General features: G+C 49.5%; 1 protein-coding gene across 1 annotated transcript in view; it reads right to left on the reverse strand.

The window, feature by feature from the left end:
- LOC120751875 (collagen alpha-1(VII) chain-like) overlaps positions 1–25,381 on the reverse strand; it is a 112,184-nt gene that overhangs the window by 65,102 nt on the left and 21,701 nt on the right. The window contains 21 exon segments of the mRNA XM_040062365.2: positions 6–74; positions 689–733; positions 1,645–1,671; positions 1,752–1,832; positions 2,366–2,440; positions 3,631–3,821; positions 4,860–5,003; positions 6,220–6,343; positions 8,193–8,332; positions 10,937–11,101; positions 11,248–11,394; positions 13,545–13,664; positions 14,346–14,492; positions 14,861–14,998; positions 15,768–15,917; positions 16,151–16,279; positions 20,109–20,267; positions 20,838–20,957; positions 21,068–21,214; positions 23,998–24,114; positions 24,792–24,947. Coding sequence (XP_039918299.1) covers positions 6–74; positions 689–733; positions 1,645–1,671; positions 1,752–1,832; positions 2,366–2,440; positions 3,631–3,821; positions 4,860–5,003; positions 6,220–6,343; positions 8,193–8,332; positions 10,937–11,101; positions 11,248–11,394; positions 13,545–13,664; positions 14,346–14,492; positions 14,861–14,998; positions 15,768–15,917; positions 16,151–16,279; positions 20,109–20,267; positions 20,838–20,957; positions 21,068–21,214; positions 23,998–24,114; positions 24,792–24,947 — 2,591 coding nt within the window.

Consider the following 25,381-nt stretch of genomic DNA (forward strand, 5'->3'; position numbering starts at 1 on the left):
CTCACAGGGGGGCCAGGCTGCCCATTCCGGCCGGGAATCACCTCCACTCCTCCCAGGACATAGCCTGGCTCTCCCTGTGGATAAAGGCACCTTGGGAGATCCAGGAGCAGCCAGGAAATCGGGAGATTTAGGGACAATCCCATCAACCCGAAGCACCTGGTACCCAAAACCACACGGCCGTGACCTGAGTTATTTCTTGCTGTCATGGAAAAAATAATTAATCCCAAGGGAAAAAACGGAGGCTGGCTTTCAGCAGGATCCGTTCCCGAGCTTCATCTGTGCAGAAAGCTCGGGAGGATGCAAGGAAAAGGGGGAATGGAGATGGGAGAAGGGCAGGAAGCTGCTCCTGGGGTCTGACCACAGTTAATATTGAAATATTTTACTGTCCCAAATGGATTAAACCGGGTTTGTTAATTACGGAAACTCAGGCAGAATGACCCCACCTTCTCCTGCAATTAATTACCTAATTAATCGTGCCCAGAACCTGGGATTAGGATTGAGCACTTTTCTCCATAAAGAAATAAAATTCCTGAGGGAAGCTCGCCAGGATGAAGACTGGCAGTGCAGGATTAGGTAGGCACAGCTTAAAAGTCCACATTCAACAAAGATCCCAGTGAAAATGCTTGGAAAACAGAGGCCACAACCATGAAATGGATTTTTCCCAGTGAAATCCAGGAATGGAACTCACTCTGTCTCCTTTTGGCCCCGCTGGTCCTGGATAGCCCGGAGAGCCCTGGAATTAAAAATAAATTCTGCAGTATTAAACAGAAAACCACCCACAAGACCATGGATGTCGATCCCTGGAAATGTCCAAGGCCGGGTTGGATGAGGCTTGGAGCAACCTGGGATAGTGGAAGGTGTTGGAACAAGATGGGATTCCAGCCCTTCCAAACTTTCCAACTCTTCCAACACTTCCAACCATTCCAACTCTTGTAACCCTTCAAAACCTTCCAACTCTTCCAACCCTTTCAACACTTCCAAACTTTCCAACTCTTGTAACCCTTCCAAACTTTCCAATTCTTCCAACTGTTCCAACTCTTGTAACCCTTCCAACTGTTCCAACTCTTCCAACCCTTCCAAACCTTCCAACTCTTCCAACCCTTCAAACTCTTCCAACACTTCCAAACTTTTCCAACTCTTGTAACCCTTCCAACCGTTCCAACTCTTCCAGCCCTTCCAAACCTTCCAACCCTTCAAACTCTTCCAACACTTCCAAACTTTCCAATTCTTGTAACCCTTCCAAACCTTCTAAATCTTCCAAACTTTCCAAAGTTTACAACCCTTCCTACCGTTACAACTCTTCCAACACTTCCAAACTTTCCAACCCTTGTAACCCTTGCAAACCTTCTAAACCTTCCAAACTTTCCAGCCCTTCCAACCGTTACAAATCCTCCAGCCCTTCCAACTGTTCCAACCCTTTCAAACCTTCCAACCATTACAACTCTTCCAACCCTTCCAGCCCTTCCAAACCTTCCAAATCTTCCAACCATTCCAAACCTTCCAACTCTTCCAACTGTTCCAACCATTTCAGCCCTTCCAGCTCTTCCAACTCTTCCAAACCTTCCACACTGTCCCTGCCCATGGAATGGGATGAGTTTTAAGGTCCCTTCCAACCCAAACCAACCCGGGATTCCAAATACTCACAATGTCACCTTGGCTGCCAGGGAGCCCCTGCAAAACAGGACAGAGGGATACCGGTCACTTTTGTCTGGAACGCCCCTTAGGAAAAGTTTGTTCAAACCAATCCATACCATGATTCCAGGGGGACCTGGAGGACCCGGCCGGCCCGGCCTGCCCGGCAGCCCAGGAATGCCGTCCTTCCCAGGGAGACCCTAAGAACATGGAAAATGACAGCGTGGCGGGGGGATGAACTCAGGTCTGCAAACCCAAAGAGCTTCATGCAGCACCGTAACACTTGAGAGCATTCCCAGGTCCCAGAGCAATTCCCTTTTCCTGGATTTTCAAAGAAGAGCAGAACACCAACAGAGAAGATCTGAGGGTGATTCTTTGCTCTGCCTCTTCCTTGGTCATAATCTGGTTGTATTTACTGCCAGAGGGCAGGGATGGATGGGATCTTGGGAAGGGATTTTGGCCTGGGCTGGAATTTCCAGAGAAGCTGTGGCTGCCCCTGAATCCCTGGAAGCGTCCAAGGCCAGGCTGGACACTGGGGCTTGGAGCAACCTGGGACTGTGAGAGGTGTCGAGGTTGGAACTGGGTGATCTTTCACGTCCCTTCCAACCCAAGCCATTCCATGATTCCATGGCATTAATTATCCAAGTGGATCATGCTGTGGGGCCATTCCCTTTAGAGCTGGACTCGAGGATCCGTGTGGGTCCCTTCCAACTGGGAATGTTCTGTGACTCACCCGCTCCCCTTTCTCTCCCTTCGTGGTGAAGCTGTGGAGGTCATAACCCCTGTGAGCTGCTGAGCCCCTGGAGCTCTTCAACGGAAAAGAGATAAAAAAAATTATCAGGGAATTAATATCCACCAAAGGATGGCAAATAAACCGGAGCGACCAGGAAACACAGAATTAAACATTCCTTGGCTTAGGCAAAAAAAAAAAAAAGGGAAAAGCAAAGCTGACCATCTGTTGGAGTCTAGGGCATTCCTTTGGTTGCCCTGGAAGGTCAGGGACCTGGGCAGGGGGGTCTGGGACCCCAGCCCAGAGCTCAGAGCTCAGAGAGACACTAGATTTAATTTCAGTCCATGGAAGAGGCTTCTTGCACTGCAGGAAGCATTGCAGGCCACAAGAGTGTGAAAAATAGTAGTTTAAAATATCACAGAGTGAAAAAACAGTAAGTTTGGGATTCTTAGCATTGAAGTGAATGGGGCAAAATAGAGTATTTAGGGCGTTGTCTCTTTCTTCTTCTTTCTTGTTCTCTCACTCCATTTCTGCAGTGATGTGGGCACAAAGTAGTTAGTGAGGATTGGGTCAGAGTAAAGATGACCTTTTTAGTAACAGTGATAGACATTGGTAATAAATAGTAAATAAAGAATACGTAGCAATTAGTATAAAAGATAAGGACAGCCCAGAGACAGGAGGAGTCACCAGATGTCCGAGCCGCGGCAAACATCTTTTAGACACTGAGAAAATTGTAAGATAAGAACTAATAAACGAAGCGCGTAACCTTGAAGACTCCGTCTTTTCCTGCGTTTGGCACAGAGCTGTGCAGAGGGCCAGGACTCTCAAACCACCTGAATGCCGGGGAATTTAAGCTCCTAAAAAGGAGCCCCCAACAACTGCCGTCCCTAGGATAGGCAGAAACAACTGCCGTTCCCCAGCTGAGACGAGAACAACTAGCACCCCAGATGGGACAGAAACAACCATCCAGGAGAATTCTCAGGCATTTAAAGTCTATTCCTATGAATTTACAATATGAATCTTTTATATGTCTAAGTGCTCTGAAGTGGCTTTATCCACCAAAACATTCCCAGCTCTGTCCTGGCTTCCCGAGTTCCATCCCCTGCATTTCAAAGGTTTTTCTCTTTAGGGCTGGACAGTGAGGTCAGGATGGGACAGGGTGTCCTAAATCCGCTCTGATTCTGCTTCAAAATTTCCCTCCGTGAAGAAGCTTTTCCTTGTGCCTGACCCACTCCCAGCTGGATTTACTCCCAGGAGTAGGAACTCACCTTTCCCAGTGGGATTTGGGTTCCTGGGAGCTGAGGATCAGAACAAATGGCTTCTATCAGCTCTTGGAGGATTTGGGGGAAGTCATCGAAGGTGCTGACGTAGAAAACGTTCTGGGGGTTCTGCTGCAGCAAGATCCTGTGCAGCTCCACGGGGTCAGCTCCTGACACCCCCACAGCGATGACACGGAGCCCTGGAATGACACGGATTCCGCCCCTCCTAATTCTTGGGATCAGAGTTTCCGAACCCCTACCTGGTAAAAACCTCTGGTGGGACGGGGTGGAACCCACAGAGGAGTCACCTGGAGCTGGGTGTGAGTTACAGCAAACCAAGACGAGTTGGGAAAAGAGAAAAGGATAAAGGAGAGAAGGAACCAACAGTGCCCTCAAAGTGACTCCTCACACGGTGCACCACCCTCGAACCCCTGGAAATCCATGGAGAACCAAGGGAAACCCAACTGGGAAATCTCAACTACCTGGAAATCCATGGAGAACCAAGGGAAACCCAACTGGGAAATCTCAACTACCTGGAAATCCATGGAGAACCAAGGGAAACCCAACTGGGCAAAATCAAACCCCTGGAAACCCATGGAGAACGCCGGGAAACCCAACTGGGCAATCTCAACCACCTGGAAATCCATGGAGAACCATGGAAACAAAATGGGCAATCTCAACCACCTGGAATTTCATAGAGAACTAAAGGAAACACAACGGGCTAACCTCAAAACCTCTGGAAATTCATGGAGAACCAAGGGAAACCCAACTGGGCAATCTCAACCACTTGGAAATTCATGGAGAACCATGGCAAAAAAATGTGGCAGCCTTAACCCCATGGAAATCCATGGAGAACCATAGAAACAAAATGGGGCAACCTCAAACCCCTGGAAGTTAATGGAGAATCATGGAAACAAAATGGGGTAACCTCAAACCTCTGGAAATTCATGGAGAACTGAGGGAAACAAAATGGGGTAACCTCAAACCTCTGGAAATTAATGGAGAACTGAGGAAAACACAATGGAGCAACCTCAAACCCCTGGAAATTCATGGAAAACCAAGGAAAACACAATGGGGTAACCTCAAACCTCTGGAAACCCATGGAGAACCATGGAAACAAAACAGGGCAACCTCAACCCCATGGAAATTCATGGAGAACCAAGGAAAACACAATGGGGTAACCTCAACCCCATGGAAATTCACGGAGAACCGAGGGAAACGCAACTGGGAACTCCTACCCAAATCATGGGCTGCTCTGGCTGGGGGCAGCACGTCATCCTGGGATTGTCCATCGGTCACGAGCACCAGGATGTGAGGAAAACCCGGTCTCATCCCTCTGGAGGGCTGGAATAATTCCTTTAGCGCGTAGGATATGGCATGGCCTGAGCAGACAGGGAGAGACGGGGTGGGAGTCTGGATTAATTCCGCAGGTTTGGACGCTGGATCTCCTTCCACGGGCGGAGGATGAAGGGAATTCCTCATAAGTGGAAAGCCCTGGGCATGGGACAACGTCTCTTGAGGGATAACGGCAGGAAATCAGCTTGGCTGGAATGGTCCTGGTGGAATCAGCAGATACTTTCGGAAAAGGGAAACCAAAATATTCAGAAAATTGAAGTGCTTTTCCTCACACTTCCGAAAAAAAAAAAAAAAAAAAAAAAAATCCACAGAATTCCCATTTCCAAATGTTTTTGGAAAGACCAAGAAAGTTCCACAAAGAAATCTCCCACAGGTTGAAATAGCCAAGAAGCTCCAAAACATTGTGGAGAGATTCCAACACGGAGTAAAATGCCTTTATTGGCACAAACTCCATAAAAAGAAGGATTAGAGGCAAGGTTAGCTGGGAATTTCCAGCCTGACCAATTCCAGGCCTTCTTTCCCTAAGCAATCCCATGAAAATCCCTGTATTTTGATTATATCTGGGTTTTTTTTGTGCTCTTTGTCCAATACCACTGAGGCAGGATGAGGGATTTGGGTTCCTCAAAGCTTTCCTGATGTGAAGAATTCCTGGAAAAAAATCACAAAACTACAGAATATTCCAAGCTGGAAAGGATCCACAAGGATCATCGAGTCCAGTTCCGGAATGGTCTGTAGGTGGATCAAATCTCGGAGTAGGCACCAGGTTCCAACCCACTGGGCTAAATGATTAAATTAAAATTAACGATCTTTAATTAACCATTCCTGGTTGTGTTCCTCCAGGGAAGAAGGTATTCCCAGGGTCCAGCTGGGAATGAGCACATGGAAATTGTCATCCCTCTCTCACCTTTTTAAAGGAGACAAAAAAATCTCTGGATTTCTGGGATGCGAGAACGCTTTAAATCAGCCATCCTCATGTTCATGGCGTAAAAACCTCCCTCAAGTGCAGGCAAAATAATAAAATAATGATGGGGAGAGACCAGGACACGGACAAAGCACCACGTGGTCGGAAAAAACCACTCCCGAAAATTAAATTTAATCCGTTCTCAAATTCAAAACAACTTTGAGCACAACGTTCCCACCAAGGAAATGGCTCCGAACCACCCAGAGGAATGTTTTCCTTGGCTTCCAGGGTCTGTCCTGGGCCAGCAGGATCATCCCAGGTGTCCAAGTCCCCTCCCAGACCTGTTTTGGTGTTGCCTCCGGTGTAGCTCAGCCTTTTGATGGCTCCGAGGGCTCCGTTGCGGTCGCGGTGTTGGTCGAAGTGAAAAGCTGCCCTGGGCTCCTCGTTGTACTGAGCAACAGCGACCTGCCAAAAACAGGGATTAAAATCCCCAAATCCACGGGAAACGGGACAGACTGCCTGGAGGCAGAGCGTGGCGCACCGGGAATGGGAAGAGGTTGAATTCCCTGGGAAAAGGGAGGCAGATCCTCACCTACAACAAAAATTTGTGTTCCCAGAGTTATTTGTTGACCCAGGGTAACTTCATCATTCACCTAAAACCTCCAAGCAGGGTCCAAGAAATTCCCATTTCCTGCCCAACTTAAACCGAGCTCCGTAACTCTCCCCTCCTAATTTAAATATGATATTAATTAAATAAATTTTCCCAAATAAATGAGGAACGGAGTCTTCCCACTGGCTTTGCTGTCATTAAATCCTTCAGGCTTCGTTTGCCCTGGAGGTGATTCCCATCGTGACCGGAGGCTTTGGTTCTCCATTTGTTGGAGGAGGGAGCTGCTGGGAGCTGCATTTCCCACTTGGATCCACACCTGGATTCCCAACCATCCCCACTTCAGATTTTCAACAATTCCCCACTCTGTATTTCCAACAATTCCTCACTCCAGATTTCCAATCATCCCCACTCTGGATTTCCAACAATTCCTCACTCCAGATTTCCAACCACCCCCACTCTGGATTTCCAACAATTCCTCACTCACTCCGGATTTCCAACCATCCCCACTCCGGATTTCCAACAATTCCTCACTCTAGATTTCCAATCATCCCCAGTCTGGATTTCCAACAATTCCTCACTCTGGATTTCCAACCATCCCCACTCTGGTTTCCCAACAATTCCTCACTCCGGATTTCCAACCATTCCCACTCTGGATTTCCAACAATTCCTCATTCCGGATTTCCAACCATCCCCACTCTGGATTTCCAACAAGTCCTCACTCTGGATTTTCAACAATTCCTCACTCACTCCGGATTTCCAACAATTCCTCACTCACTCCAGATTTCCAACCATCCCCACTCTGGATTTTCAACAATTCCTCACTCTGGATTTCCAACTATCCCCACTCCGGATTTCCAGCAATTCCTCACTCCGGATTTCCAATCATCCTCACTCTGTTTTCCCAACCATTCCCACTCTGGATTTCCAGAAATTCCTCACACCATGTTTCCAACCGTTCCCACTCTGGATTCCCAACCATCCCCACTCCAGATTTTCAACAATTCCCCACTCTGTATTTCCAACCATTCCCACTCTGGGTTTCCAACCATCCCCACTCCGAATTTCCAACAATACCCTATTCTGAATTTCCAACAATTCCCCACTCTGGCGTCCCAACCATTCCCACTCTGGATTTTCAACAATTCTCCACTCTGGCTTTCCAACCGTTCCCACTCTGGATTCCCAACCGTCCCCACTCCGAATTTCCAACAATTCCCCACTCCGGATTTCCAACAATTCTGACTCTGGATTTTCAACAATTCTCCACTCTGGGTTTTCAATCATTCTGACTCTGAATTTCCCAACCATTTCCACTCTGGATTCCCCAAACATTTCCACTCTGGATTCCCAACTCTCCTCACTCTGGATTTCCCAACCATTCCCACTCTGGATGGGGTCAGAAATGAGATCCAAGAGGGGACCATGCACCAGAGAGATCTCTGAGCTAACCTAGACAGCATTTCAGCTGTGGAGTTTGTTTTATTCCCAATGATGGAAAAATAACTAAGAAATGGAAATCTATCCAAATGGAAGAGCTGACCCTGAGGAGACTTTAATTCCTGTCTTTTTTTGTTCCACACAAGTCTATCCCTGCCCTTTCTGCTCCGCAGCTCCTGGGTGAGCAGACTCTGCTCCAGGCAGGGCTGAGCAGAAGGAGAAAACAGAAGGAAAATAACTTCAGGAAACGGAATAAGAAAATCTTGCCTGTGTCCCTTCAGGCCCAATCTTGGGGAAATAGGAAACGATCCGGAAGAGGAAATCCTTCACTTTATTGAAGTTGCTCTGGCCGATACTTGAGGATTCATCCACCAGGAACCCAACGTCTGCCTTGAGCTTCCCGCAAACTGCAGAGGGAAGAGGGGGAATTCCGTAAGATGAGGGGTCCTAAAGCAGAATCCTGGGGTTTTGTGCGTTCAGAGCAAAGAAACAAACCCCAAATTGTTGGAGCCCTGGGCACTGAGAATTCCAGACTTTCTGTGCTGACAGGCACTGACCCCCAGGAAAACACTGCATTCGAACTGAGGTCTTGGAAAAGGCTCCAAAATTAAATAACAGCACTGGGACTGTGGGTGTGGAGTTTGGATAGAAGTGTGTGATATCACAGAGTGGAAAACTGTGGAAAAAGAGTTTAAGGGTCTAGAATACAGTAATGTATATAAAGCAAGGTGGAGGATTTAGGGCAGAGGCTGAGTTCTTGTCTTTCATCTTCTTCACCAGGGGTCTGGGTGGGATTTTGGAATTGGGTAAGAAAAATCTGCATTGCGGGCCAGGGGTTAAAAATAAAAATAATTCAGGTGTCACTTCTTAATTGGACAATTCATCCTTAAAAGGCCTTGTAGAGAGATGGAGACGGCTCCATTTTTACTTTGTAAGCTAGCAGTGCTGTAGAACTCACAGCTTGTGAGACTGTACTAGAGATAAGAATTAATAAACATCTGTCTTAAGCATTTAATCCTGACTCTGGCAAAAAAAAGAAGATAAAAAGCAACACCAAACCTCTTGTGATGCCAATTTTTGGGTGAGCAGCAGCACCTTCACCCCTCAGGGTAGTGCTGAGGCCTTCACCGCATTTATGGGGTTTGGGTCTTCCCTGACATTGTCCACTCTCGTTATTCAAGGAATTAAGACCGGTTTTAGCTCCTGCTGAGGCCTTCACCGCATTTGTGGGGTTTGGGCCTTCCCTGACACTGTCCACTCCCGTTATTCTAGAATTAAGACTGGTTTTAGCTCCTGCTGAGGCCTTCACCGCATTTGTGGGGTTTGGGCCTTCCCTGACACTGTCCACTCCCGTTATTCTAGAATTAAGACTGGTTTCAGTTCCTGCTGAGGCCTTCACCGCATTTATGGGATTTGGGCCTTCCCTGACACTGTCCACTCCCGTTATTCTAGAATTAAGACTGGTTTTAGCTCCTGCTGAGGCCTTCACCGCATTTGTGGCGTTTGGGCCTTCCCTGACATTGTCCACTCTCGCTATTCAAGGAATTAAGACTGGTTTTAGCTCCTGCTGAGGCCTTCACTGCATTTATGGGATTTGGGTTTTCCCTGACATTGTCCACTCTCGCTATTCAAGGAATTAAGACTGGTTTCAGTTCCTGCTGAGGCCTTCACTGCATTTATGGGTTTGGGCCTTCTCTGACACTGTCCACTCTCGTTATTCTAGAATTAAGACTGGTTTCAGTTCCTGCTGAGGCCTTCACCACATTTATGGGTTTGGGTCTTCCCTGACACTGTCCACTCTCGTTATTCTAGAATTAAGACTGGTTTCAGTTCCTGCTGAGGCCTTCACCGCATTTATGGGGTTTGGGTCTTCCCTGACACTGTCCACTCTCGTTATTCTAGAATTAAGACTGGTTTTAGCTCCTGCTGAGGCCTTCACCGCATTTGTGGCGTTTGGGCCTTCCCTGACATTGTCCACTCTCGCTATTCAAGGAATTAAGACTGGTTTTAGCTCCTGCTGAGGCCTTCACTGCATTTATGGGATTTGGGTTTTCCCTGACATTGTCCACTCTCGCTATTCAAGGAATTAAGACTGGTTTCAGTTCCTGCTGAGGCCTTCACTGCATTTATGGGTTTGGGCCTTCTCTGACACTGTCCACTCTCGTTATTCTAGAATTAAGACTGGTTTCAGTTCCTGCTGAGGCCTTCACCACATTTATGGGTTTGGGTCTTCCCTGACACTGTCCACTCTCGTTATTCTAGAATTAAGACTGGTTTCAGTTCCTGCTGAGGCCTTCACCGCATTTATGGGGTTTGGGTCTTCCCTGACACTGTCCACTCTCGTTATTCTAGAATTAAGACTGGTTTTAGCTCCTGCTGAGGCCTTCACCGCATTTGTGGCGTTTGGGCCTTCCCTGACATTGTCCACTCTCGCTATTCAAGGAATTAAGACTGGTTTTAGCTCCTGCTGAGGCCTTCACTGCATTTATGGGATTTGGGTTTTCCCTGACATTGTCCACTCCCGTTATTCAAGGAATTAAGACCGGTTTCAGCTCCTGCTGAGGCCTTCACTGCATTTATGGGTTTGGGCCTTCTCTGACACTGTCCACTCTCGCTATTCAAGGAATTAAGACTGGTTTCAGTTCCTGCTGAGGCCTTCACCACATTTATGGGTTTGGGTCTTCCCTGACACTGTCCACTCTCGTTATTCTAGAATTAAGACTGGTTTCAGTTCCTGCTGAGGCCTTCACCGCATTTATGGGGTTTGGGTCTTCCCTGACACTGTCCACTCCCGTTATTCTAGAATTAAGACTGGTTTTAGCTCCTGCTGAGACCTTCACCACATTTGTGGCGTTTGGGCCTTCCCTGACACTGTCCACTCTCTTTATTCTAGAATTAAGACTGGTTTTACCTCCTGGGATCAGAGGAGGTCTCGGCCTCTGGAAGCTTTGACTATTTCTACATCACCATCATCATTTCCACATCATCATCATCATCATCCGCGCACTCACTTGGCCCAGGCAGGGCTGTCGGCGGTGCCGACACCGTGCTGGTCCATACTGGGGGCTCTGGGAGAGGAGTGGTGCCCACACTGCTGGGAGATCCGGATGGAGATTTCCTCACATCCAACGGTGTGGGAGCCACTGGAGCAGCTGGTGATGCCCTGGGAGCTCCTGCTGTAGGACCCAAACAGAAAAGGTGAATTTTAAACCTCTTTTAGCCGCCACATCACCCTCCAGCAACAAGGAAAAAGGGTAGAAAACCCAAAAATCAGCCTCAGGAGTAGTTTTCCCTGGAAAATCCAGGTCTCCATCTTTCCTACCTGTTTGTCCAAGGAGCGTTGTCTCCGGTCCCTCCGAGTCTCCAAACACTGGTTTTATGGAAAACAAATACATTTCCTTGGAGCTCAGCCCTGTCACTCGATAGGATCGGGAAGCTGCTGGTAGCAATTCCTGGGAAAGAGCGGGAGCTGTGGAAAACAGGAGAAACATGAATGGGCGCCAGAAAAACTCGGAGTAATTCCCATCTCTGTGGCATCACTGTTGGCAAACAGGAATCTGGGGATGAGATGATTCCCGGGATTTGGAGAAGAGGCAAAGGTAAATAATTTACAAAGTGCAATGATCAGGTCCTAAACCCGATGAAATGAGGCTGATTTTGTGCATTAAAAAGGAAAAAAAAAAATTGGAATTCACACAAAAATTTAGGGTATTTGGAGCAAGTGTCACTCAAGGCTGAGAGACCATGTTCTATCCAGCGGTTCTTATGGATAGAGATAAGATTCTTTTCTGGGAATGAATGGAAAGTTTGATGAAAAATAAAATCAAACTTGACAGAGAAACTCGGTTGCACACCATTCATAGTTTTGATTTGAAATAATGAGAGGGAAAAAAAAAATGATGATTGACATTTCCCAAGTGCTTTCCTTTAGAAATAATAAATGATGAATTTGACATCGTTCAAAGTGGAATTTGTACCTTTTTTATTCTGAAATAACATTTTACTTAAAAAAAAAAAAAAAAAATCACCCCAGAAGCTCCGTTTGTACTGCAAAAAAAATAAAATCAGTGCAAATAATCTGCTCTGCTGTCGTCAGCTCATAGAATTAAGGCTTGAGAAGATCTCCAAGGATCAAACCCAGCTCGTTGTTCTCAATTCTCCATAAAAATTTTTGGGAAGGGAGGTTTTAATCCTTCAAATAAAATAGTAAAATCCCTCTTGAAATTTGGCTTAAGCTCCTGTGCTTTCCTCTTTTTGGGAAGTTGAGTCAAAATAGCCGCAATTGGTTTAATTTGTCTGATCCACAGGTGGAATGATCCCAAGTGCAATAGGAAGGGATCCAATTTTTTTTTTTTTTTTTTTTTTTTTAATGGGACAGGCTGGATGGAATCAGCAGGGAAAAAGGCATTAAATGAGCTTAAAAGGGAAAAACGTTCATTTAGGAAAAAAAATCAAGTTCCGTAGAGGAAAATTAATCAAGACAAAAAAAATAAGGACCACATTCTTAATTGCTTTTACACACCAATGTTGGCAGCTGGGATAATTACCCAGGAAAAACTGGAATTACTCAGTCGGGACGTAAATTTTATCCTATGGAGAAGTGGGGCCAGGATTCACCTGCTGCTGATGGGAAATCAATATTTATAAACCCATTCCAGCAGGATCGATGGAGGGAGGGCACGGGGGGAACTGTCAGACGTGGGATTATCCATTCCTGATTCCCAGACAACTCTGAAATCGGGGATTTTGGAATCCCTGGAATTTTGGATCAATATTTGAACCGCACAGGAAGGGGAACAGTTGCTTCAGACCACTAAAATCACCCCATAGATAAAAGATTCCATTCCCAAATCACTTTTCCATAACATTTATGCCAAAAAAAAAAAAAAAAAACCAACCAAAAAAGGGATAGCTCATCCTGAGTGACGCAACATTCAAGTATGGAGCTGCCAATCCTGAAATATCCTTGGAATTAAAAAAACAAACAAAACAAAACAAAACAAAAAAATATTAAAGCTCCTAGTAGCTCCAAAAGCACTGCAGGGATCGCAGGGAATTCTGTCGTATTTGGTTTCTTTATTGACTTCGGACGTGAACTGATCCTAGGAAAAAGTTTGTGGTTGAAGCCACAGGGACAGAAAACTCCAAATTTTAAGATTTTAGTCCAATCCAGGAAAAAAATCATGGAGCCGGTGCTTTAAAAGGGCAAATCCTGAAAAGCCAAATCAATTGGGAAAAGGAATGGTGAGGAATTAGGGAATTTTGCAAAGCTCTTCGCAGTAGAGCGGAGATTTTAAACAGGTAAGAACGAGGTTTTACGGATGACAAAAATCCACCTTTTTTTGGTGGATTTGATGGACAGGAAGGGACACAGATGATGCCCAAATTCCTCTTTCCTGAGCCATTCCCACCCCTCCTTTTTTCCTTCTCCCAAGGATATCGCAATGCCCAAATGGGACATTTCATGAGGCTCCTCCAGCTCCCCTTTTTTTCCCTCTTTTTCAGCCAAATGGAGAAGCTGAGATGAATTCCATGGAATTCCTCCGGGTTCTCCCGCTAAACCGGACCCAGAGGAGCTCAGGAGATGGATCACAGTTTCCTTCCCGCACCAAACGTTACCTGAGGACAATCCCCACGTCAGTAAATACAGGGATGCTCCAGGAACAGCATCCCAGGACAACAGAACGCTGGAATCCGCGGCCTCCCGAACCCTGAATTCTGTCACTTTGGGCAAATCCGCTGTTGGAAAAGCAAGGAACAAAGCTTAGGGGCTGGAAGCGGCTTTGGGGATGTTTCTGTCTCCCAAATTCCATGGTTCTGGCGAGAGGAAGGAGTTCCTCCAGCACTCCAGGTGTTTTCCAAGAAGCTGAATCAGACCAGGTGGGAATTTTGCCAGATCTTCAGTCTGGACTCTAAACTGACTGAAGTTTAAGTTTTTGGAGTGGGTAATGAAGTTTTTCCTGTGTTTTTTTTTCCAGATGCTCCCTGAAATTCCAGTGTTGGCTGCACCTCATCCCTGACTTTCTCCTCCGTTTGATCTCCAATCCCGCCCGTTTTGGCACAGCTCATGAGGGATGTTGGCCTTTAGCTGCTGGAAATGGTCAGGATATTGCAAAAAGAGGGAATTCCAAGATAAAGTGCCTCAAAAACGGGGATTATCGGCAGGGGAAGACAGGGAAATCCCAATATTCCATGGTAACGAGAAGAAAGGATCAATGTCTGTTTTTTGGTGGGATCCGAGAAGAAACAAGGACGGGGCTCGGAGCAACCTGGTCTATGGAAGGTGTTGGAAGGGGATGATCTTCAACACAAAACGTTCTGGAATTCCAGGAATAAGGTGTCCGTGAGCTAAAATTGCTCTTTTTCTTTCACTCCCCCCCTGGAGACGCTCTTATCCCAATCCACGAATCCCATACTCACAGGTTTTGGCCGTGAGGACCGTGGGGTTTCCCTCCTGTCCCTTTCTCACTGCAGACACGGAGATGGTGTAGGTGGTGTTGTCCTTCAGTTTGGGAATTCCAAAGGAAACGGCCTCTGCCGGGACCAGCTGGGAGGATTCCGAGTCACCTGGGAGGAGACATCCCCAAAAAAATCCATGGAAAGGGAAGTGTAACAGTCATCGTTACAGCAGCTTCACACGCATCCGAGAGGACCTGGCCAGGGAGGAGAGTCAGGAACTCATTCTGCCCACGGGGAAACTGAGGCACAGGCAGCGGACAGATCCGGTCACAAATGTGGAAAGGAATTATTCCTTGAAATTCCCAAATCTCAGCTACATTTATATCCTCGGTTAGAGCCTAAAGCTCAGCTCAGGGCTGATTTAGAGGAGTTCAACCTGTCCCTGTGGACATTAACGTCCCCACCTACCCTGACCATCCATGGAAAAAGGAATTTCCTGAGCCAAACTCCACATTTTTGGGGATCGGGATTCTTACCATTGGATGGCTCCCAGGATATCTTGTAGTGACTTATCCCAGGAAGCCTTTTCCAAGCCAGCTTCAAAGCGTCCACACCAGTGTCAGTAACCCTCAGGTCCTGGATGGCCGGGATGGGGCTGGAATCTCCAGAAGGAGCTGGAAAAATGAACCAGGGGTAAGATTTCGGCTCAGTTCCAGAGCAGCACCATGGCTTCAAGCTGTGGTGGAGGAGAAAAATTTGGGCATTCATTCAAGATCTACTTTCCAAACATTACCCAGGATGCCAGGCTGAAATTCCTAATGGATCCGTGGATTCCAGGCTGAGGAATCTCATCCACATCTCCTACCACTCACACCAAACTGGTGACACACAGAGGGAAGGACACAAGAAGAGCTCCAAGAGAGGATGGATGATCCAGACACAACTTCAAATTCCATGAAAAACTCATTGAGATGGACTCAGGTGAAAAAGACACTGAAAGGAGCCAGAACTCCGTGTCGGAAGAGGCAAAGCCACAATCCAAGGAATTCCCAGAACCTCAGGAGCGAAGGCTGGCGAGCGGCGCCTGCGGAGAGGCTCCTGCATTCCTGAGGTGGTTGTGGATAAATAACTCTGGGAATTGCGCTGATAAATCCAAGATTGTCCAACGTGTCAGAAGGATGTGTCCGCTCCCTCCCATGGGAACAACCATGGGATACTGGCACCAGCAGCGAGGGCTGCCTGTGCCTCCACCATCCACAGGATATCCTGAGCTGGATCCACCAGGATCACGGAGCACAACTCATAAATGGATAAATACGAGAACTGAGCCCAAAACGTCGGTGTTTCATCACCAGGCCCCGACCAACCGAGCCAATCCCAGGCCCAAGACCAATCCAAGCTCTGCATCCCAGCTCGAGGAGGGTTTTTCCGGCAGGACTTTACCTGTGTGGTGAGTCAGGATCACCTCTGGCCCCTCGGTCCTGCTGAACACAGCCCGGACACCGACCCTGTACAGCGTGTTGGGCACCAGGTGCTCGATCCGATGAGCCAACACTCTGCTGCCCAGGTACCGAGTCCTGGAAACCGGTTTTCCTGGAAAAACATGGATATTTCAGAGCCCGGAGCTCACCTCCTTCCTCCAAAGGAAAATTGCCACTCCGTTGTCCCAGACTTTTGTGGATTATCTCCATAAATAAAACCACAAAAACAAAGAGGAGGAGCCGTCACCAGCGGGACCGAGTTTCCCAGCTGTGGGATCTCTTTCCTGCCCCCGGGAGCGGGTCAGGAATTTGGGAAGGCGCCCGGAATGTCCTTCCCCTGCTCACCTTTGCCTGCTCCCACGGGGCTCCAGGTGAGCTTGAATTTGGTGGCAGCGGCTGTGGCACTCCAGGCCAAGGACAGGCTGGTGCTGGAGTGGGACGTCACCTTGAAGTTGGAGACGGATCCCAGAGGAGCTGCGGGATGGGGACAACGATCAGGAGTGTCCTGATTCCTGTCCGAAGGCTCATCACTGACAGGTTAATGAGTCAAAATGGTATCAAAAGGGTTAAAAACGGCGTCTCTGCTTATCCTTGGTGCATCCTCATCCTCACATGGAGAGACACCACTCCCTGAGGTCATCAAGGAGCACGTTCTGCCTGGATCCAGCGGGAGCAAGGCCAGGACAGGACAGGGTGAGGAGGAAAACATCAGAAGTATCCTAATTCCTGTCCGAAGGCTCATCACTGACAGGTTAATGAGTCAAAATTGTATCAAAAGGGTTAAAAACAGCGTCTTTGCTTATCCTTGGTGTCTCCTCATCCTCACCACTCCCTGAGGTCATCAAGGAGCACGTTCTGCCCGGATCCAGCAGGAGCAAGGCCAGGACAAGGTGATGGGGACAATGATCAGGAGCATCCTAATTCCTGTCCAAAGGCTCATCACTGACAGGTTAATGAGTCAAAACGGTATCAAAAGGGTTAAAAACGGCGTCTCTGCTTATCCTTGGTGCATCCTCATCCTCACATGGAGAGACACCACTCCTTGAGGTCATCAAGGAGCACGTTCTGCCCTGGATCCAGTGGGAGCAAGGCCAGGATAGAGCAAGGTGAGGAGGAAAACATCAGAAGTATCCTAATTCCTGTCCGAAGGCTCATCACTGACAGGTTAATGAGTCAAAATTGTATCAAAAGGGTTAAAAACAGTGTCTTTGCTTATCCTTGGTGTCTCCTCATCCTCACCACTCCCTGAGGTCATCAAGGAGCACGTTCTGCCCTAGATCCAGTGGGAGCAAGGCCAGGATAGGGCAAGGTGAGGAGGAAAACATCAGAAGTATCCTAATTCCTGTCCGAAGGCTCATCACTGACAGGTTAATGAGTCAAAATGGTATCAAAAGGGTTAAAAACGGCGTCTTTGCTTATCCTTGGTGTCTCCTCATCCTCACCACTCCTCGAGGTCATCAAGGAGCACGTTCTGCCTGGATCCAGCAGGAGCAAAGCCAGGACAGGACAGGGTGAGGAGGAAAATATCAGGAGCATCTTAATTCCTGTCTGAAGGCTCATCACTGACACATTAATGAGTCAAAATGGTATCAAAAGGGTTAAAAATGGCGTCTTCGCTTATCCTTGGTGCATCCTCAACCTCACATGGAGAGACACCACTTTGTACTCCTTGAGGTCATCAAGTTCTGCCCAGATCCAGTGGGAGCAAGGCCAGGACAGGACAGGGTGATGGGGACATCAGGAGCACCCTAATTCCTGTTCGAAGGCTCATCCCTGACACATTAATGAGTCAAAATTGTATCAAAAGAGTTAAAAACGGTGTCTTCACTTATCCTTGGTGTCTCCTCATCCTCACCACTCCTCGAGGTCATCAAGGAGCACGTTCTGCCTGGATCCAGCAGGAGCAAAGCCAGGACAGGACAGGGTGAGGAGGAAAACATCAGGAGCATCCTAATTCCTGTCTGAAGGCTCATCACTGACACGTTAATGAGTCAAAATGGTATCAAAAGGGTTAAAAATGGCGTCTTCGCTTATCCTTGGTGTCTCCTCATCCTCACATGGAGAGACACCACTCCCTGAGGTCATCAAGGAGCACGTTCTGCCCTAGATCCAGTGGGAGCAAGGCCAGGATAGGGCAAGGTGAGGAGGAAAACATCAGAAGTATCCTAATTCCTGTCCGAAGGCTCATCACTGACAGGTTAATGAGTCAAAATTGTATCAAAAGGGTTAAAAACAGCGTCTTTGCTTATCCTTGGTGTCTCCTCATCCTCACCACTCCCTGAGGTCATCAAGGAGCACGATCTGCTCTAGATCCAGCGGGAGCAAGGCCAGGCCAGGCAGTTCAGGGATCCATGGAGTCAGCAGATCCATATCCCAGTGCCCCAGGTGAAACACCCACCCAGAGCTCTCACGGCTGCTGAATATTCCCTGTTCTCTTCCTCACGAGGGCCAGAGCATTTTCTCCATGTGGTATTCCAAGGTTTCCTGCTGCCATTTGGGAACCTCTTCCCAGAATCCCACCCCTGCCCTTGGATCAGCGGTGCTGCCTCTTCCCTGCTCTCAGGGCAGCAGCCCAGAATTTTGAGGGAGAGGGACGAGGTTTGTCCATCAATTTTCCCTCTTTTACACAAAGGGTTTGCATCTGCTGCCTCTTGTCCAGGGAATCTTCTCTCCCAGAAGGATTCCTTCGGAATTACGGAATTCTTTGAGGCAGGAGACAGCCCTTATCGCCAAGCAAAAAGGACTGCACTAGGATGCTCCACCCTCTTTATCTTCCTACGGTTTCCTACACCAGATTCTACCCAGATTTCCTATTTTCCCAATTTTTTTTTTTATTTCAGATGGATTCTAACGATGTTGAGGACTCACTGTTGATGTGAATTTCGGGATACCTGGAAGCTCAGTGAGTGCAGATCGGGCACTTCACCACTGGGAAAGGGAGTTTGGATAAGGGAGAGCGGCTTTAAACTGAACGAGAGCAGGTTGAGGTTGGATTTTGGGAAGGAATTCCTGGCTGGGAGGGTGGGGAGGCCCTGGCAAAGGCTTCCCAGAGAAGTTGTGGCTGCTCCATTCCTGGAAGTGTCCAAAGCCAGGTTGGGTGGGGCTTGGAGCAACCTGGGTCAGAGCAACCTGGGTCAGTGGAAAAAGATGGGCTTCCAGCCCTTCCAAACCTTCCAATTCTTCCAAACCTTCCAACCTTTCCAATACTTCCAACTCTTCCAAACCTTCCAAACCCTTCCAAACTGTCCAACTTTTCCAAACCTTTCGGCTCTTCCAATCCTCCCAACCCTTCCAAAGCTTTCAATTCTTCCAACCATTCAACCCTTCCAAACCTTCCATGCCTTCCAACCCTGTCAATTCCTCCAACCCTTCCAAACTTTCTATCCCTTCTAACTCTCCCAAACCTTCCAACCCTGCCAACTCTTCCAAACTTCCAACTCTTCCAACCCTGCCAACTCTTCCAAAGCTTCCAAGCTTTCCAAACCTTCCAACCCTTCCAACTCTTTCAAATTTTCCAGCTCTTCCAAACCTTCCAAACTTGCCAAAACTTACAACTCTCCCAACCCTTCCAAAGCTTTCAATTCCTCCAACCATTCCAACCATTCCAACCTTCCAAACCTTCCAACTCCTCCAACCCTTCCAAACTTTCTAACTCTCTCAAACCTTCCAACCCTGCCAACTCTTCCAAACCTTCCAACTCTTTGAACGCTGCCAACTCTTCCAAAGCTTCCAAGCTTTCCAAACCTTCCAACCCTTCCAACTCTTTCAAATTTTCCAGCTCTTCCAAACCTTCCAAACTTGCCAAAACTTACAACTCTCCCAACCCTTCCAAAGCTTTCAATTCCTCCAACCATTCCAACCATTCCAACCTTTCCAACCTTCCAAACCTTCCAACCCTGCCAACTCCTCCAACCCTTCCAAACTTTCTAACTCTCTCAAACCTTCCAACCCTGCCAACTCTTCCAAACCTTCCAACTCTTCCAAACCTTCCAACTCTTCGAACCCTGCCAACTCTTCCAACTCTTCCAAACCTTCCAATCCTTCCAAGCTTTCCAAGCCTTCCAACCCTTCCAATTCTTCCAAACTTGCCAGCTCTTCCAAACCTTCCAAACTTGCCAAACCTTCCAACTCTTCCAAACTTTCCAACTCTTCCAACCTCATCCAATCTGGGATCCGACGAATCCGAAGCCCTTTCCCAAGCCCGGAGCACAGCGACAGGCCCACTCAGGGACACAGGAGGTCGAGGCAGGTACACAGAGGTTGCGTCCTGTAGTAGCCACTCCCCCGTCCCGCCCGCACTCACCCGTCCTGGCCGAGGTGGTGATCCCGGGGCCCTCCCCGGAGCCGAAGAGCACGGACAGAGAGATCACGTACTCGGTGTCCGGGGCCAGGCCGCGGAGCCGCTGGGACGTCACCGACCTGTTGAGGGCCAGGTGACGGGGACGGTCCTTGCCAGAGAAATCTTTGGAAGAGAAAATAAAACACAAGAGGAGGAGGAGTCTGGAGAGCAGCTCTGTCGCATCCTGGGAAACCCACCGCGTTCCCTCTGCTGGAGGACACCTGTTCCAGGACAACTCAGGAGGAATTTCCTCATGGAAAGGGTGCTCAGGCCTTGGAAGGGGATGCCCAGGGAGGTTTGGAATCCCCATCCCTGGACTTGGAGGTCTTTTCCAGCCTCAGTGATTCTGGGATTCCATGAGTTCACCGGGGCAAGGGAGAGTTGTCCTGTGGCTATTTATTTTGGAATTTTAATACCTAAATGATCCAAATCAGCTGGGAGGAACTGAATCCAAACCACCACACACCCAGGGACCACAGGAATCTGGGAATGTTCCCTGTCTCCTTCCCGGGGACTCACTCCCTGTTGGGCTGGGGCCGGGTTGGTGCCTCAGGGCCTGGAATAATCCCTGGCTTCAGTTCCCGCTCTGGAATTGTGGGAGAGGCTGCTCGGAGCAGTTCACGAGCTGGACCTGCCCTACCCCCAGCACTCCCGACATTCTCCCGGTCCAGGGAGAGCAGAGACGGATCTCACCTGGTGTGGGACCCCAGGCCACCCTGTACCCGGTGGCTCCTGCGACCGAATCCCAGGACACCAGGAGGCTGTTGATGGAAATCTCGCTCACTTTGAGCATCTGGACGGTGCTGGACGCCACTGCAAGGGAGAAGAGTTTCCCAGTTCCATCGAGGACCCAACGACGCGGGGAAGCGACAGAAGCGACACCAACTCGGTGCCAGCACGCCCACGTCTGCGTGGGCACTCACCCGTGGTGGCTTTGCCTGTCACCACCGGTCCCTCCATGTCCCCAAAGATGGGGTTGATGGTCACCGTGTGCTCCACGCCCGGCTCCAGCCCCTGGATCATGTAGTAGCTGTAGGAGCTGCCGAGGGTCACGTCCTGGATGCTGCCCTCTGCCAAGGGAAACGGAGACCCCGGCTCAGCCCAGCGCACCGGGGCCACCCCGGGTGGGTGCGAGTGGAAATTATCCGCATCCGCCCGGGAAGAGCTCAGGGATCACCCAGGCAACTGGTGGATTTGCAAAGCCAAGGGAATAAACCAGGAAAATCCCAAACCGGGCACGTTGAGGTCTGGGAGTGATCCCATAAAAGGATCCACGCCCTGCCCAGCCCTGGGTGAATCCGTGCTGGAGTCATCCTGCATTCCCTGCGGGAACTGAAGCCAGCGATGCTCCAAAACCCAGATTTGCTGTGGGCTAAACCCAGCTTAGCTAGACGTGCCCAGCAGGAGGAGAGTTAAACCCGAATTCCTGCTGATCCACCCCCGGTTCCCAGGGGCAGGGAGGTGCAAGGCAGCGGGATGTTGAGGAAAACCTCTAGAGGGAAAATTGCCTTTTCCAGTTTGGTCACTGGATGGTGCCACCTCCCCGTTTTCTGTTCCAGCAGCTCCCGGAGCCCCATCCCCCTTTTCCCACCTGCTCTCCACATCCCACATCCCCACAGCTCCCGTCTCCAGTCGGTGTTTATCTAATCCCGGGTTTAAAAGTCAGGCGAGGAAAACCGAACCCCTCCCGTGCTTGGGGCGGGCAGCAGGGTCTGGATCCCATCAGCACATCCCTAATCCCGGGGTGGGATGGAGTGTGGGATGAGGAGCCAGAGGCCAGAAGGGGGCTGCCCTTGGGATTTTCCCACCCCTGGAATTGGGGTGAGCTGGGAGCAGGTGAAAAAGCAGCTGGAATTTCGGGGCGGAGGTGTTGTGTTCTTCCCACAGGTTGTCCCACTGTCCCCTCAGTGTCCCCACTCCCAGAGCTGGAATACGGGGCACGGCCCGGGCAAACTGCTGAGTTTTGGGGTGTGCCGTGAGAAAAAAAAAAAAAAAAAAAAAAGTTAATTACAGAGCCATAAAAGCTGTTTTATGTCTTCCCTGTGAAGATTTTCCCCTCCCGGTGACCTTTGGAGCTGTCCTCCCACTAATCCCCCCTCCTTTCCTGGTGGGAGATGTCTCCTTCCATCAGAACCGGGGGAGCTGAGGGAGAGGAAAATGTGGTTTTTAACTCAAAGCCTGGGATAGAGCCCAGGTGTCCTGACATCCCTGAGCCCCAGAAACATCCATCTCCCCCAAAATCTGCCACCAAACTGGAATTCCTCACTCCCGCACCGCGGAAAATACGTTTGGGTTTGGGGCAGGGGAAAAGCTCCAGCTGCAAAAGTGGATCTGTCTCCAAACTCCCAAATTTGCCTAAAAATGAGGATTCTGAGGGATGCGGCCTGGTTTTGGTGCTGCAGAGAGAAAAGCAAAGAGCGCAGGCACTTCCAGGCTGTCCCCACAAAAATCAGCCTCCCCCCCAAAAAAGGGGTGATCCCAAATACTCAGGGGCTGTGCAGCTCTGCAGGGAGGGTTTTCCCAGCCCCTCTCAGCCATTCCAAGGTTTCTCAGTTCCAGCAAATCCATGGAACAAGGCTGGATATCCACCAGCCCGCCCCATGCAGAGCCACAGCAGGAATTTTTGCGTCCGTGGCAGAGAAAACTCCGCCAGTCACAGATCCCACTAAAAAAATCCCCTCCAATTCCCTCTGAGCAAAGATGGAATCCAATCCAAAGTGCAGCCAACACCTCGGGAATCTCACAGCTCCCATCTTTCCCTGCCCTGCTCACTGAGACACACCCCTAGCCGTGGCTGTACCTGGGATGTCCAGGTGAGCCCGAGTCCTGAATCCTAAATCCTGAATCCCACCCCTTTCCATACCTGCTGATGTCCAGGTGAGCCTGAATCCTGAATTCTGAATCCCACCCCTATCCGTACCTTCTGATGTCCAGGTGAGCCTGAATCCTGAATCCTGAATCCCACAGTTATCCATACCTGCTGATGTCCAGATGAGCTTGAATCCTGAATCCCACAGTTGTCCATACCTGCTGATGGCCAGGTGAGCTCGAATCCTGAATCCCACCCCTGTCCGTACCTGTGGATGTCCAGGTGAGCCTGAATCCCAAATTCCACCCCATCCGTACCTGCTGATGTCCAGGTGAGCCTCAGTCCTGAATCCCGAATTCCACAGTTGTCCAAACCTGCTGAATCCTGAATCCCACAGTTGTCCATACCTGCTGATGTCCAGATCCTGAATCCCACAGTTGTCCATACCTGCTGATGTCCAGGTGAGCTCAAATCCTGAATCCCACCCCTTTCCATTCCTGCTGATGTCCAGGTGAGCCTGAATCCTGAATTCTGAATCCCACCCCTGTCCATACCTGCTGATGTCCAGGTGAGCCTGAATCCTGAATCCCGAATTCCACAGTTGTCCACACCTGCTGAATCCTGAATCCCACAGTTGTCCATACCTGCTGATGTCCAGATCCTGAATCCCACAGTTGTCCATACCTGCTGATGTCCAGGTGAGCTCGAATCCTGAATCCCACAGTTGTCCATACCTGCTGATGTCCAGGTGAGCCTCAACCCTGAATCCCAAATTCCACCCCATCCATACCTGCTGATGTCCAGGTGAGCCTGTATCCTGAACCCTGAATCCCACAGTTGTCCATACCTGCTGATGTCCAGGTGAGCTCAAATCCTGAATCCCACCCCATCCATACCTGCTGATGTCCAGGTGAGCTCAAATCCTGAATCCCACCCCATCCATACCTGCTGATGTCCAGGTGAGCTCAAATCCTGAATCCCACCCCATCCATACCTGCTGATGTCCAGGTGAGCCTGAACCCTGAATCCCACAGTTGTCCATACCTGCTGATGTCCAGGTGAGCCTGTATCCCGTTGCTCCCCGCACAGGGCTCCACCGGGCCTGGAGCGTGTCCGTGGTCTCGTTCTGCAGCAAGAGGTTTTCCACAGGCAGGAGCTTCACTGGAAGGAGGACGGGAGAGAAACTTTTCAGGACATCCACTCGGGAGTGGAGGACTTTCCATGGACGTTCCTCCAGCTCAGCTGGGTGAAGGCAACACCTGGAAGGAGGTGGCCAGGTGGGACTGGGCTCTGCTCCCACGGAATGAGGGACAGGACAAGAGGGAATGACCTCAAGCCATGCCAGGGGTGGTTTAGGTTGGATATTGGGAAAAACTTCTTCATGGAAAGGGTGGTCAGGCATTGGAAGAGCTCCCCAGAGCAATGATCCCTGGAGAAATCCATCCTCCATTCCTGGAGGGATTTCAAAGCCACGTGGATGTGGCATTTGGGGGACATGGCAGTGCTGGGAATGGTTGGATTTGGGGACCTTAGAGGGTTTTTCCAGCCTTTATGATCCCATGAGAGGGATTTCCAGGATCTCCTGGGGCTGAAGGCATCTCGTAACCTCCGAGCACCAACCCTGTGAAGCCCGGTGCAAGAATGATCTCCCACGCTCCCCCAAACTGCAGGAGGGTGTTGAGGATGCCCACGTCCGAGATCACGGACGTGGGATAACCGTGTCCAAGGTCATGGACGTGAGGGAAGAGTTAGGATGGAACCGGGAAGGTCTTGGAGTGCCAGGGCACCATCTCCGAGGTGGGGACAAAGGGGATCAAGCGCGGGGTCACAGCTCTTACGTGTCCTCCCCAGGGCAGCCACGGGCTGGCTCGGGCCCTCGGGATACACGGCGTAGATGCTGATGCTGTATTCCCTGTCCTCCTGCAAGTTTTCCAGCAGGTGGGAAGAGACGTCGCCCCGCAGGATCTGCTCCAGGGTCATCCCGGGCTTGTTGGCTGCAAAATCAAGGGGAAGAGGGGTGGTGAAGCTTTTCCGTGAGGCCGAATCCCGCAGGAAGGTCTTCACAGCGTGGAGACGGCTCGGGAGAGTGGATGGAGTCTCCCAATCCGTGTGGTGCTGCTTGGAATTCCGGCTGTGCTGTCCCAGCCCTCAGATCCCACAGAGGGGAGTGGAAGGCATCCCGAAGGCTTGAACTCATCCCAAATCCCCACCAGAGCAGGAAAAACATCTGGATGTGCCAGGGCAAACAAGGAAGTCGCAGCATCATCCTCAGCTTGTTCTTCCGAGGAAAAGTCCTTCCAAGGACTCTCATCTATCCTGGATGAACCACAATATTTGGAAAAGTCTATCCTGGACTCTTCCCAGAGTCATGCCAGGAGTTAACAGCACCTTCCCTGTCCTTGGATCACCGCTCCTTTTAAACCAAGCG

Source organism: Hirundo rustica, chromosome 4, assembly GCF_015227805.2.
Source record: "Hirundo rustica isolate bHirRus1 chromosome 4, bHirRus1.pri.v3, whole genome shotgun sequence".
NCBI classification, from domain to species: domain Eukaryota; kingdom Metazoa; phylum Chordata; class Aves; order Passeriformes; family Hirundinidae; genus Hirundo; species Hirundo rustica.